General features: G+C 54.6%; 1 protein-coding gene across 1 annotated transcript in view; it reads left to right on the top strand.

The window, feature by feature from the left end:
* Positions 1 to 8,611: 8,611 nt before the first annotated feature.
* The window catches only part of NDST4 (N-deacetylase and N-sulfotransferase 4), a gene marked incomplete at its 5' end in the record, with an annotated part of 164,226 nt that continues 159,653 nt past the window's right edge, over positions 8,612 to 13,184 (top strand). The window contains one exon of the mRNA XM_081090719.1: positions 8,612 to 9,589. Within this exon, the coding sequence (XP_080946845.1) occupies positions 8,612 to 9,589 (978 nt within the window). The remainder of the gene's footprint in view (positions 9,590 to 13,184) is intronic.

Raw genomic sequence — 13,184 nt, 5'->3', positions numbered from 1 at the left:
TGATGTGCGATATAATTCAAGAGCATAAGGTGCAAACATTCTAAACAGAATAGTTAGAAACCAAGCGCCAGCTATCTACAGAAACAGAATAAAATAGCATGAAAAAGTGGAGAGTAGCTGCTGTAGGTTGACTAGTACCTTCTCCCTCCCAGAATTTGTCTGTAGTGGTCCTAGTCCTAGTACCTCAGAATGTGAACTTTAAAAAATAAGATTATTGTAGATGTAACTAGAGGCCCGATGCATGAAATTCATGCAAGGGGCTCGGCCCTCGCAGCAGCGGTGGCTTGCCTCGGCCCTCACATCTCCAGCTCTGTCCGGAAGGTCATCCAGAAGGACATCCAGAAGGTTGTTTGACTGTCTGGTCTAATCAGCATATTACGCTTATACTATTATAGATTAGCTAGGATGCGGTCACAATGATGAGGTCTCCGCCTGTTGAAACCTTTCACTGTGCTCAGCAGAACACGTGGTCAGTGATTAGCAACGTTCTTTCCCCCTGGGGTGAAACTCACTCTGAGGCTGTCTCCATCTTCTCGCTCTGATGGACACCCACCCTTCTCCAGGCCCTGGGGCCTCTGGTCTGAGTTATAGCTTTTCTCCCAGTTCTCCCGGTGGGTCAGGAGGTTGGTTAGATGCCCTTTTGCTCCTCATGGTCATGTCTAGACTACTGCCCATTCTTATTCCATTCCATCTTCTCACCCATTCCATCCACCACTTCTCCTTACAGCAGGCATCAACTAATTCATGGTGAGCTGCTTCAACCCCACCCTGAAAAATCTTCGTTTGTGGTTAATTCATTAACTTTGAAAACTACCAGACATCTGTATAGAAGATCTTCTAACTAAGACCAAAGGGCCCCCATGACTTCCCAATAAATGGAATGTTCTATTATTATAAAACTGGAGGCCTGGTGCCTGAAATTCATGCACGGGAGGGTCCCTCAGCCTGGCCTGCACCCTCTCGAAATCTGGGACCCCTCAGGGGATATTCCTCTCACAATCCAGGACTGCTGGCTCCTAACCACTCGCCTGCCTGCCTGATCACCCCTAACTGCCTCCGCCTCAGCCCCCTCTGTGGCAGCTTTGTCCGGAAGGACGTCCGGAATGACGTCCAGAAGGTCATTCGGCTGTTTGGTCTAATTAGCATATTATGCTTTTATTATTATAGAAGCCCAATGCATGAAATTCATGCAAGGGGCTTGGCCCTCGCAGCCCTGGCTTCATCTGGAAGGACGTCCAGTCTAATCAGCATATTACACTTTTATTATTATAGATGATCTCTGTATCTCCAGGAATTCTTTGTGCTTTAACTCTAATTTCCTAATACTTTACATCAGTTTGTTCTACTTAAAATATGTCTGCTCTACCTTTTCCAGATGTTTACTTTCCCATGTTTTAATATATCACTTGTAAACGGCACATACTTGGATTCATGGGAGTTTTGGGTCCATCTGCCAGTCTTTGTTTTTTAAAGATAATGTAGTTCATTTAAAGTTAATGGAATTACTGACAAAAAGAGACCTATTTATTTTCTTTTCCATTAGTCCTGCCTTCTCTAGGTTTCTTTTCCTCTCCTTTATTTTTTTAATTGAGTATTTTCTTGCACTTCATTTTTTCTCCTCTATTAGTTTTGAAAGTACATATTCTTTATTTTTTCATTAAAAATCAAAATATGTTACCAAAGATGGAAGTCCATCAATATCATGGCCCTAATACAGGGTTCTTAGTACATTTTTTAAAAATATATTTTATTGGTTTTTTACTGAGAGGAAGGGAGAGGGACAGAGAGTCAGAAACATCGATGAGAGAGAAACATCAATCAGCTGCCTCCTACACACCTCCTACTGGAGATGTGCCCACAACCACAGTACATGCCCTTGACCGGAATCGAACCTGGGACCTTTCAGTCCGCAGGCCGACGCTCTATCCACTGAGCCAAACCGGTTAGGGCCTTAGTACATTTTTATTTCATATCCTACCGCTGACTTCTATTGTATTGTTCCTATGGATTTCAATTAGTTTTTGTTTTTATTTTTACTCAGTTGAGGCTTTATTATTAACTTGCTATATACTTAAGGTCATTTAGATTAATTCACATTTTTGTCAGTTGGTTTATCTTCAGTCTGTTCAGCAATTTCAACACTCTTCCTCTGTTGGAGAAATGTGCAATCTTAGGAGTTTCCACCTCTTAACTTTCCACATCAGCTGCTGATTTCCCTGCCTCTCTGATCTCCAAGTCCTGGATGTGCCAAGGAAAAGGGTCTGATTGGCTGGCTCCCGCCCCTGCCCCAGGCTTTCAGGCCAAAGCTGCTGAAGTAAATGGGTCCCTGTAGGTGGGATATCTCCACCTACATCCACGTCCCAGGGGCGTGAGGAACTGCCCAGCCCTCGGTGTTGGCAGTGATGATGGTGCCTGGTTTGATCAATTGCCACTTTTTTCAAAACCACATTTCATGATTTGAGGTGTGAGTGAGTGTGTGCACCTGAGTGTGGCCTTACCCATGGTTTGAGCAGAGTGATGGGCCAGATAAGAACTGTATTTATATTGATTTCTTTTCACTTGCCTTGATGCTCGCATTCCAAGTGTCGTCTGTAACTTACCGTCTTCTTCCGGACTCTGTATGGTGGATCCTGAGATACTGAGTATGTGGCTTAGTCCCTGAAAACTATGTAACTTTAACAAATGGCAAATGACTGATTTTCGAAAACTGACTTTGGACAAAAACTCAGCACATGAATAGAAATAAATCCTGTTGTACATTTATTTTTGGATTTTACCCAGGATGATTAATTTGAGTCTATTTCATTGCGCGTACAACCTCCTAATGACCCATTATCTTTCAAGTCACCTGCGAAGCAGCTACAATGAGCAGGTGTTTTCACTGTTCCCAGGTAAATGATGAACGATAGAGGAAGCACAACATGTTACAAGTCTGAGATACAGCTGAACAGCAGTACTTAGTCCCGGAAATCTTCCTTCGCAAATAAATCATATTGACACCCTAAATCGAAGCCATGCCCCTAGTTTTAAATTATTTCAAATATAGGTGTTATGTTCTGCATTTCCACATCAGGACTGGGAGATAAATGGGCAGGTGACCTAAATCATGATGTATGTACGCTTTTTTCTTCGTCGTATGTATTTTGCTTATTTATTTTATGTTCTTGACTCTTAAGATACTAAAAACAGAGTTAATCATTTCAGCAGATTCAAATCCTTAGACATCATGGCGGTGTTTTTTGAGCAAATGAAATTACTGCACAAACATGTCTGCAGAGGAGAGATATGTCCAAGTGAACGGTGACTCTCGGGAAAAGCATATTATTGCATTTACTTCAGAAATAAAATAAACGTATCCTCCTTGAATTATAATACATTTACTTCTGTTCCCTTAAAGATTTCGATGTGAACAAATCACCAAAAATTAGCAAAGTATTAAGCAGAGGTGGTACTTCATTTATCCCTTTCTGGGGCACAGCACCCCAAAAGAAGATTTAAATTAAAAAAATAAAACAGATATAAGGATAAAAAAAACAGATACAAGCAACACTGACTGTTTGTTACCAACCCGAGGAAGCGTAGTGACTGAACACACTGGTGTGGGTTGAGGCGTCAGTGGGGTTTGGACGGTGTGAACCCTGCTGTGTCTCCGACATCACGGGGGACCTCGTTTCCTCAGCATAAGTGACCCCTGAGCTGTGCACTCTCCCACTGAGCGAGCACCCCTCTTCGTCGGGGAGCCAGCAGTGGAGATCAGGTGCCCTAGGCCTATTTTTGCAGTAAAAGCGGGAACATATCGCCCCCTAGTGTTGAAAAGGCTGGGAAATCGGGAGAGTGTTCAGAAACAACAGAAATAATTCACTTGATAAAAAGCCAGGCTCCCAGGGAAACACGTGTCAGGCATGATTAACTTGTTTTTGTGACCCGGGTAATAATAATAATAATAAAAGGTTAACTGGATTGAAAAGAAATTTTTAAAAAGAGTTTACTTCTTGTCATTTCAGTTAGATTATTTTTATGATCGTTTTGGGTATTTTAAAACTTGAGGGAAGCTGAATTAGTTACAACACTTTATCTTCCAATATTCTTATGGCTTTGCTTTCATTATAAGAATTAGCTCCAAATATTGTTTTAATTGTTGCAGAAGGAGAGAGCACAATTCGGTAACGAGGCCACTCCCCGGGCTGGGCTGACTGTGTGGGTCCCGGGGAGCCAGCTTCCGTGGCTGGTGAGAAACATGCCCTCCTCTGACATGCAAGCCCCAGGCCGGAGTAAAGCTTCCTTAGAAAAAAATCTACAAAATAACATGAGTAGAAAGTGAGTGACCGAGTTAGAAAGAGCAACCTGTGGACCACTGTCGTCGTAACATTACAGTCCGAGATGAGTCAGTTCTGGGCCACAGGTAGCGGCACTGACACATCCACGTTTCTCCAGGTGACCCCGGTCTGGGTGGAACAGCGGGTGACACTGGCTCTTTCTCTCATGCGCACTGTGCCCTCCGTCCCCTCCGGGGTCCCGTCTGCGGGTGCCCGTGGGTAGGTCGGGCTGGCTGCCCCCTGCCCCCGGCTCCCTGCCCAGCAAGCAGTGACGGTGCCTGGTGGCCCTGCTGCAGGCGTGGTCATGTGCATCCAGCAGCACCTGCTGCATCCGAGGGGCAGGTGCACCGGGATCTGGAGCAGTTGTTGAAACCGGCGCAGGGAGGTGGGGGGAGGTGTGCCTGCCTCTCCCGGGAGGCCCAGGTGAGCGGAGATGCCAGGCCTGTCTCACAGGCAGGTGAGGGGAGGCCCAGGTGAGCGGGGTGCCAGGCCTGTCTCACAGGCAGGTGAGGGGAGGCCCAGGTGAGCGGGGTGCCAGGACCTCTCTCACAGGCAGGTGGGGGGAGGCCCAGGTGAGCAGAGATGCCAGGCCTGTCTCACAGGCAGGTGAGGGGAGGCCCAGGTGAGCGGGGTGCCAGGCCTGTCTCACAGGCAGGTGAGGGGAGGCCCAGGTGAGCGGGGTGCCAGGACCTCTCTCACAGGCAGACGGAACTTCCGCTCTGGGGGATCCAGACACTTTTTACTCCGATTATATTTTCAGTGGCAGATAAACATGCCTGTGGTGTTTTAAAGAGTGATGTGCACGTGTGTCCTACCTCCCGACAGGTTTAGACTCGTCAGGAACGGTGGAGGCCAGATGACACCCACGTGCTAAGGAAACGGAGATGCTCTCGTGCAACCGATTTTCAGATTCTTAAACCCTCGGCCTGGCACTCTGAGGTCCCTGTTCCAATAAAGCTACTACGAACGCGGTGATGGCGCCGTCCGTTCACCTGGCTCGGGGGGGGGGGGGGGGGGTCACGACGGTTCCTCCGTGTGTCTGTCTCACTTAGTCGGGTTGCGCTTGGGCGAAGGGGAAATTGCTTAGCGCGGAAAGAGAAACAATACACAGACTGGACTGTGGACGCATAAATCAGCGAAATAAAAATGTAAGCGAGGCACAAAAATAGGTCTGACCACATCTTCCGACGCGTAAGCAAGAGAGAGGACCAGGGCTCCGTGACTGGGGCCGCTGACTCACAAGATGACAGAGGTTCCAGGCACTGGCTGGGCGGCCCCCTTTCCCGGGACACACGGGTGGGCCGCCCCTGACAGGCAGCGCGTGCTGAAATATTGCAACTCCCAGAGCAGCTCCAGGTCACCTCCGGAGGTGTCCATGGTATGGTGACCCCTCTAACTTTGAATATCTGAATTTTTAAAACGGAAATGAGACTTGCTGATGTGGGAGTGAAATTACTTAATCCGCCCAGTTGCTGGGACTTGCTCATCTGACTTCACCCCCGTTTCTCCCCGGGGGGCGGGACCCTGGGCCCAGCTCACAGACACTAGCCAACTGTCCGCCCCCCTCCTGGCCCCTCCGTCCCCGTGTCCGCTAAGGGCACCGGGGCTGACGCCGCAGGACGGGGGGCAGGAGGCCGCTCCGTGTGGGGAAGCAGCCGCCCCGGGGCCACGCGGGTGAAGGTCCCTTTCTTTTCCGTTGCAGCTGAACTCCAGCGGCGGCCCGTGTCCCCTCAGACCCCGGGGACAGAACCGGCTGCGGTGCGTCCACGGGGACTCCACCCTCGATCTCCGCGGGCGCCTCTGGTTCCAAAGACGGGCACGGCCTGCTGAGTCCTCTGCGGCCTGGACCCTCGGGGGAGGGACTCCAGCCCGTGTTCCAGAGACTCTACAAACATCTCGGAAATGAGTCCCAGAACCATTGCAACGGAGCGGCCGGGCCGTCAGGACTCCCCGTGAGCTCGTCCGGAGGGAGTGCGGGATCCGAGTGCGGGATCCGAGTGCGGGATCCGAGCCACACTTACCCGGTGCCGCTAAGGGCAGCCTCGCCTGGAGACTGGAAGTAAGAAAGAAAACGGAAACCGACGGTGAGGACAAGGGGGGCCGCCGAGGGTCACACGGCCCACATTTGGAGACAGCGTGTCCCCCAAAATAATGAGGAGGCCCCCCGTCCACATTTAACAGTAGGCCTGTTAGGGCACCCTTCCCTCCATCTCAGCCCCTCCCATGGGGGCACCTCCACCCTCCCCTCCATCTCAGCCCTTCCCCCTTCCCATGGGGGCACCTCCACCCTCCCCTCCATCTCCACCCTCCCCTCCATCTCAGCCCCTCCCCCTTCCCATGGGGGCACCTCCACCCTCCCCTGCATCTCCGCCCTTCCCTTCCCATAGGATGGGGGTGGGGCTGAGAGTTCAAGCTTCCTGGGGACCAGCCCCACCCAGTCCCCACCAGGCCTGGCTCCTGGGAACAGAGGACATGACTCTCACCCGGAAATTACAAAGGATTGGGAGTCTGTGACAGGAACTGGGGGCAGATATATATAAGCTAGAGGCCCGGTGCATGAAAATCGTGCACTCGGCGGCGGGGGTGGGGGTGCCCTCAGCCCAGCCTGTGCCCTCTTACAGTCCGGGAGCCCTCGGGGATGTCCAACTGCCACTACATTCACCAGCCGTGAGCCCAGCTTCTGGCTGAGCAATGCTCCCCCTGTGGGAGCACACTGACCATCAAGGGGCAGCTCCTGCATTGAGTGTCTGCCCCCTGGTGGTCAGTGTGCGTCATAGCGACCGGTCGTCCTGCTGTTTGGTCGTCTTGCATATTAGCCTTTTATTCTATAGGATTATTGTTCTGTGGATTCTACAGTAAGTGGCTCAGGCACGTCAGAGATTGCATCTCGCTGGCGCAGACAGTGCCGACCCATCTCTTACCTCAGGCACAGAACAGAAGTAAATCTCCTTGTGCCCATTTTATGCTTTTCCAGACGCCTCCCCTCCACTGGCTAAGTTTTGTTAGGGAAGCAGAAATTGGAGGATTGAATGGAAGAAATGATAACTCCTTAGATTAACACACACACACACATTCAAACCAGCTATCTACAACAGTAATAATATGTATGCATCATTCTAACTCTGAACATATTAATGTTAAATAAATGTCACATTTAAATTTTACTTATTCTTTTGGTTGACAGATTCTAATCCCATATGCTTTTTTATTACCCTGTGCTGTTCTCATATGCAAAACTGACATCTAATCCTTTGTATATTCAAACATAAAAGTCACATTTTTGATGTCAGATTAGATAAGGACCTAGCAAAGTATTAGCTTGTCATGCACTGTTTCTTTTCAAGCTCCTGATTGAATTTATTTTTGAAATACCAACAAACCCACAGCAGGTGGACTGGACAGACGGCTGCTCCTGTGGGTCCCTGTAGGGTGGGGCCATGCAGGGGGGCCAGGTGGGCACAGTGGGGGGGGCAGGTGGGCACAGTGTGGGGGGCCAGGTGGGCACAGTGCAGGATGAGGCCTGGTGGGTATGGTGCAGGGTAGGGCCAGGTGGACATGGTGCAGGATGGGGCCAGGTGGGCACAGTGGGGGGGCCAGGTAGGCACAGTGGGGGGGGCAGGTGGGCACAGTGCAGGATGAGGCCTGGTGGGTATGGTGCAGGGCAGGGCCAGGTGGACATGTGCAGGATGGGGCCAGGTGGGCACAGTGGGGGGGGGCCAGGTGGGCACAGTGGGGGGGGGGGGCCAGGTGGGCACAGTGCAGGGCGGGGCCAGGGCGGGGGATGGTCTCATGTTTGTTTAAATGGAATTTTAAACCCAATTCGTGAGCTAGGAGAAGTGTAGCAATGGCTATAATACAAGACAAAATATATACATAAAACAAATAGGGTTCTGTCTTCCTGAGAACATGAAAGAAATCCACTGTATTCTAAGTAGTAAAATCTCGACTGCACACAGCAGGCTCCTCGTGTTTTAGCGCCGCAGCTGCCCTGACATGATCCGGGGCCTGCGTGCTACATAGCTGTCGCCCTGCGTAGCACATACATGTTTCTTCTGATTGTCCCGGTCACTGCGTTGCTCCCTTTTCCAGGTCGTGCTTGACGGACCGGGCCACCATCTTCGGTTGGACTCTCTCCCCGGCCTCCCAGCTTGCCCCGCGGGACCCCTCCAGCCCTCACATGCTCTGCGATGGTTACATGAACTCGCGGGCAGCGGCACGCGCACCCTCTCCGGCTGCGCCCACGATGGCCCGTTAGGGGAGACGCTGGGAAAAGCTTCCCGGGGGGACCACAGACCATGAACCTCCTCCTGAGGCTGCGGAGGAGCTTCCGCGCCCTCATCGCGCTCCTGGCCGCCTTCTGCCTGGCCAGCATCGCCTTCTCCGCCTACTTCCTCTACGCGGGCTCCCGGCAGGAGGTGGTGCTCCTGGAAGCCACCGCCAAGGCCGAGTGCGCCGACCTCAGGCTCCTGCCCTTGCGGGCCGCGGAGCCCCGGACAGCCAGGCCCATGGACACGTCGCGCACGGACCCCACGGTGCTGCTGCTGGTGGAGAGCCAGTACTCCCAGCTGGGCCAGGACATCGCCGCCATCCTGGAGTCCGGCCGCTTCGCCTACCACATGGTCATCGCGCCCGGGAAGGGGGACGTCCCGCCGCTGACCGAGGGCGGCCGGGGCAAGTACGTCCTGGTCATCTACGAGAACGTCCTCAAGTACGTGGGCATGGACGCGTGGAACCGCGAGCTGCTGGAGAAGTACTGCGTGGAGTACGGCGTGGGCATCATCGGCTTCCACAAGGCCACGGAGAACAGCCCGCCGGGCGCGCCGCTGCGGGGCCTGCCGCTCAGCCTCCTGAACAACCTGGCGCTGCGGGACTGCCTGGTGGACCCCCGCGCCCCGCTGCTGCGCCTCACCCGGGCGCCCCGCGTGCAGCAGGGCCCGCTGCCCGGCCGGGACTGGACGGCCTTCCGCTCCAACAACTCCACCTACCAGCCCGTGCTGCTGGCCGCGCCGCAGGACGGGGAGGGCCCCCCAGCCGCGCCCGGCGCCCCGCTCCTCGCCACGGTGGTGCAGGACCTGGGGCTGCACGACGGCATCCGGCGGGTGCTCTTCGGCAACAGCCTGAGCTTCTGGCTGCACAAGCTCATCTTCGTGGACGCCGTGTCCTTCCTGACGGGGCGGCGGCTGAGCCTGTCGCTGGACAGGTACCTGCTGGTGGACATCGACGACATCTTCGTGGGCAAGGAGGGCACGCGGATGAACGTCAGAGACGTGAAGGTAAGGACGCGGGTCGTCAGCTCGCCGTTTCCGTTTCTCTCACTCGGTCCAGGCAGAGTGTGATGTGGATTCTTTAGGCTCCTCGTTACCCGGAAAGGTGAAGGCGCAGCAAGCAGGTTTGAAGGAAACGAGTCATTTAGCAAAATCTTGACCTAAGGTTCACGTAGAAACAGTCAAACCCGTCAAGAATGTTTGTGAGTTGATTTGAGCCAAACGGTCGGCAGTTGACGGGAAGCAGAGTCTCAATGGATTGGGATAGTTTTCCGGAGAACGGCGGCTTTCGCCTTGTTTTATACATGACAATCCAAGGAGGAGATGTAGGTGGGTCACATGAAATCCATTGGTGATAGACCAGGGAGGCGGGAGGAAGCAAAGCGGGGAACCTCTGGGATTGGGTCAAAGGTAAGTTGATGGACACCTGCTTCTTTAACTTAGGGGGGTGCAGGGTGGTTATCAGTCAGCAATTACCATGATGGCCACAGTGAGGGAAGTTACAAGGGACCCTGACATTTCACAGGGCGGTTGTCTTAGATGCAAAAAGACCACAGACAGGCTCAGTTAAGGACAAGGTTGACCGTGTCAGGGAAGATACCGGCCTGGGAGGGGACTACGCCCCATCACTGCTTTTAGTTCAAGTTTAATTTCAGGCCGTCCTTTGTGGCCACGGTAGGTCTCTGAGTTTGCAAGGCCGCCACGTGGGCCTCCCCTGCGCTTGTCAGGGTAGCGTGTGGCCCCTCTTTCCGTCCGCACCCCCCACACCGGGTGCTTCTGCGGGGCTCGAGCTGAAATATCTGTCTGAGCTGATCCCTGCCTGGCCTCTCACTTCGCCGCTGCGGCACCCGCCGGCCCCCTTCTCTGGGCCCCCTGACGTGTGCCCCGGCACCAGTGCGCCCCAGAGCTACCCCGGGCGGCTCCCATGCCCCGTCGGGCCTGACGATGGTGGTTGAAGCACAAGACGGAGCAACAGCCTGGACCTGGCCGGACCCCAGGGAAGCCCGGCGTTCGTGCATGAACCGCCGTGCCCTGTGGCTGCAGAGACGAGCGGAGCAGAGTCTGAGTCTGACAGGCGTGTGCTGGGCGGGCCCCCTAGTTCCCGCTGGGGGGGTGGGGCACCCTGCGTGGAGGTCGCACAGTAGGGGGCAGGGACACATCCCGGCCGGGGCAGACTGTGACACACTCACTGGTGACCTGTTAGAGCCGGAACTGCTGTTACTCCGGGAGGGCAGGCAGTTCTGAGGGCAGTCCCCTCCCTTTGCGTCTGGATTCAGCGTCCTCCCGTGTGCCTCCCCTGTCCTGTGTGCACCTATACCCCTCCTGTGTGCAGCTACACCCCTCCTGTGTGCACCGACACCCCTCCTGTGTGCAGCTACACCCCTCCTGTGTGCACCGACACCCCTCCTGTGTGCAGCTACACCCCTCCTGTGTGCACCTACATCCCTCCTGTGTGCACCGACACCCCTCCTGTGTGCACCCACACCGCTCCTGTGTGCACCCACACCCCTCCTGTGTGCACCTACACCCCTCCTGTGTGCAGCTGCACCCCTCCTGTGGGCACCGACACCCCTCCTGTGTGCAGCTACACCCCTCCTGTGTGCAGCTACACCCCTCCTGTGTGCACCTACACCCCTCCTGTGGGCATCTACACCCCTCCTGTGTGCAGCTATACCCTCCTGTGTGCACTGACACCCCTCCTGTGTGCACCTACACCCCTCCTGTGTGCACCTACTCCCCTCCTGTGTGCACCTACACCCCTCCTGTGTGCACCCACACCCCTCCTGTGTGCAGCTACACCCCTCCTGTGTGCACCTACACCCCTCCTGTGTGCACCCGCACCCCTCCTGTGTGCACCTACTCCCCTCCTGTGTGCACCGACACCCCTCCTGTGTGCACCTACTCCCCTCCTGTGTGCACCGACACCCCTCCTGTGTGCAGCTACACCCCTCCTGTGTGCACCGACACCCCTCCTGTGTGCAGCTGCACCCCTCCTGTGGGCACCTACACCCCTCCTGTGTGCACAAACACCCCTCCTGTGTGCACCGACACCCCTCCTGTGTGCAGCTACACTCCTCCTGTGGGCACCTACACCCCTCCTGTGTGCACAGACACCCCTCCTGTGTGCACTGACACCCCTCCTGTGTGCAGCTACACCCCTCCTGTGTGCAGCTACACCCCTCCTGTGGGCACAGACACCCCTCCTGTGTGCACCCACACCCCTCCTGTGTGCACCCACACCCCTCCTGTGTGCAGCTACACCCCTCCTGTGTGCACAGACACCCCTCCTGTGTGCACCGACACCCCTCCTGTGTGCACCTACACCCCTCCTGTGGGCACAGACACCCCTCCTGTGGGCACCTACACCCCTCCTGTGTGCACAGACACCCCTCCTGTGTGCACCGACACCCCTCCTGTGTACACCCCTCCTGTGGGCACAGACACCCCTCCTGTGGGCAGCTACACCCCTCCTGTGGGCACCTACACCCCTCCTGTGTGCAGCTACACCCCTCCTGTGGGCACAGACACCCCTCCTGTGTGCAGCTACACCCCTCCTGTGAGCGCATAACTTCAGCAAAGACATAAACCACAGAAAGAGGACGCGGCCTGGAATCGCACAGGAATGGGGAGTGTTAGGGTCAGGCCCCCTTTCCCGCTACGAGGCTCTGTCCTCCAAAGACCACTCCTCTGTACTGATTCTAGCACAAGCTGTCTTCCCCCCGCACCCCAAGACCCGCTGTCTCCACCGTGACAGACCGTGATCATGACGGAGAAGCAAGTTCACGGTGTCCAGCCTTCCCGCGGCCTGTGAGCGGCGGCCGGGCTCCTGGCACACACACATACCAGTGTGTGGCACACACACAAGCCCAGGCAGTTGGAGGGGGCCTTGCCCCGAGGGCAGTGCTGTGAGGGGTCAGTGACCCCCAGGCCCACCTGGACGTTCTGTTTTCTCCTGGATGTTTTGTATTTTCTCTTCATTTTAATTCATTCAAACTCTAGTTTCAGTTCCATTTTTAAATCATAAACTTTAAAAGAGGCCGAGTGCCTCCCTGGCTCCTCTGAGCGACCCTAAAGCCCTGAGGAGGGCCTGTCCCCCAGCCGGCCCCCGGGGACGCAGGCTCTCCATCAATCACTGGGCCACCCGCCACTCAGAGGCAGCGATCCCCTCCCTCTGCAGGCAGCACGTCCCTGTCCCTCCTCGCCTCTGCTCACACGTGGGCAGAGGTCAGCGCTGACGCCTGTGACATGCCCCACGCAGGATGGCGGACGTCCACGCACGGGCAGGGAATCGGAGGTGCTGTGTGTGCGCTCACGTGTGAGTGTGTGGGCTTGTGTATGCGCGTGCACGTGAGTATCGGTGTGTGTGCATATGTGCGAGTGTGCCTGTGTGAGTGCGTGCACATACGTGAGTGTGCATGTGTGTGCACGTGCAGGTGTGCACATGTGAGTGTGTGAATCTGTGTCTGAGTATGTCTGTGTCTGTGCATATGGATATTAATTATATACTCTACACACACACACACACGCTTTAAAAAAACATCCACTTTTGTCCCTTTGGTGTTGTTTCTGATGAGTAATCAAAGCAGAGTAGCTCCGAGATCGG

The sequence above is a fragment of the Myotis nattereri genome, assembly GCF_964212035.1.
Source record: "Myotis nattereri genome assembly, chromosome: 5".
NCBI classification, from domain to species: domain Eukaryota; kingdom Metazoa; phylum Chordata; class Mammalia; order Chiroptera; family Vespertilionidae; genus Myotis; species Myotis nattereri.
Note: the sequence above shows the minus strand (reverse complement) of the source record. Positions and strands in the feature narration are given on the sequence as shown.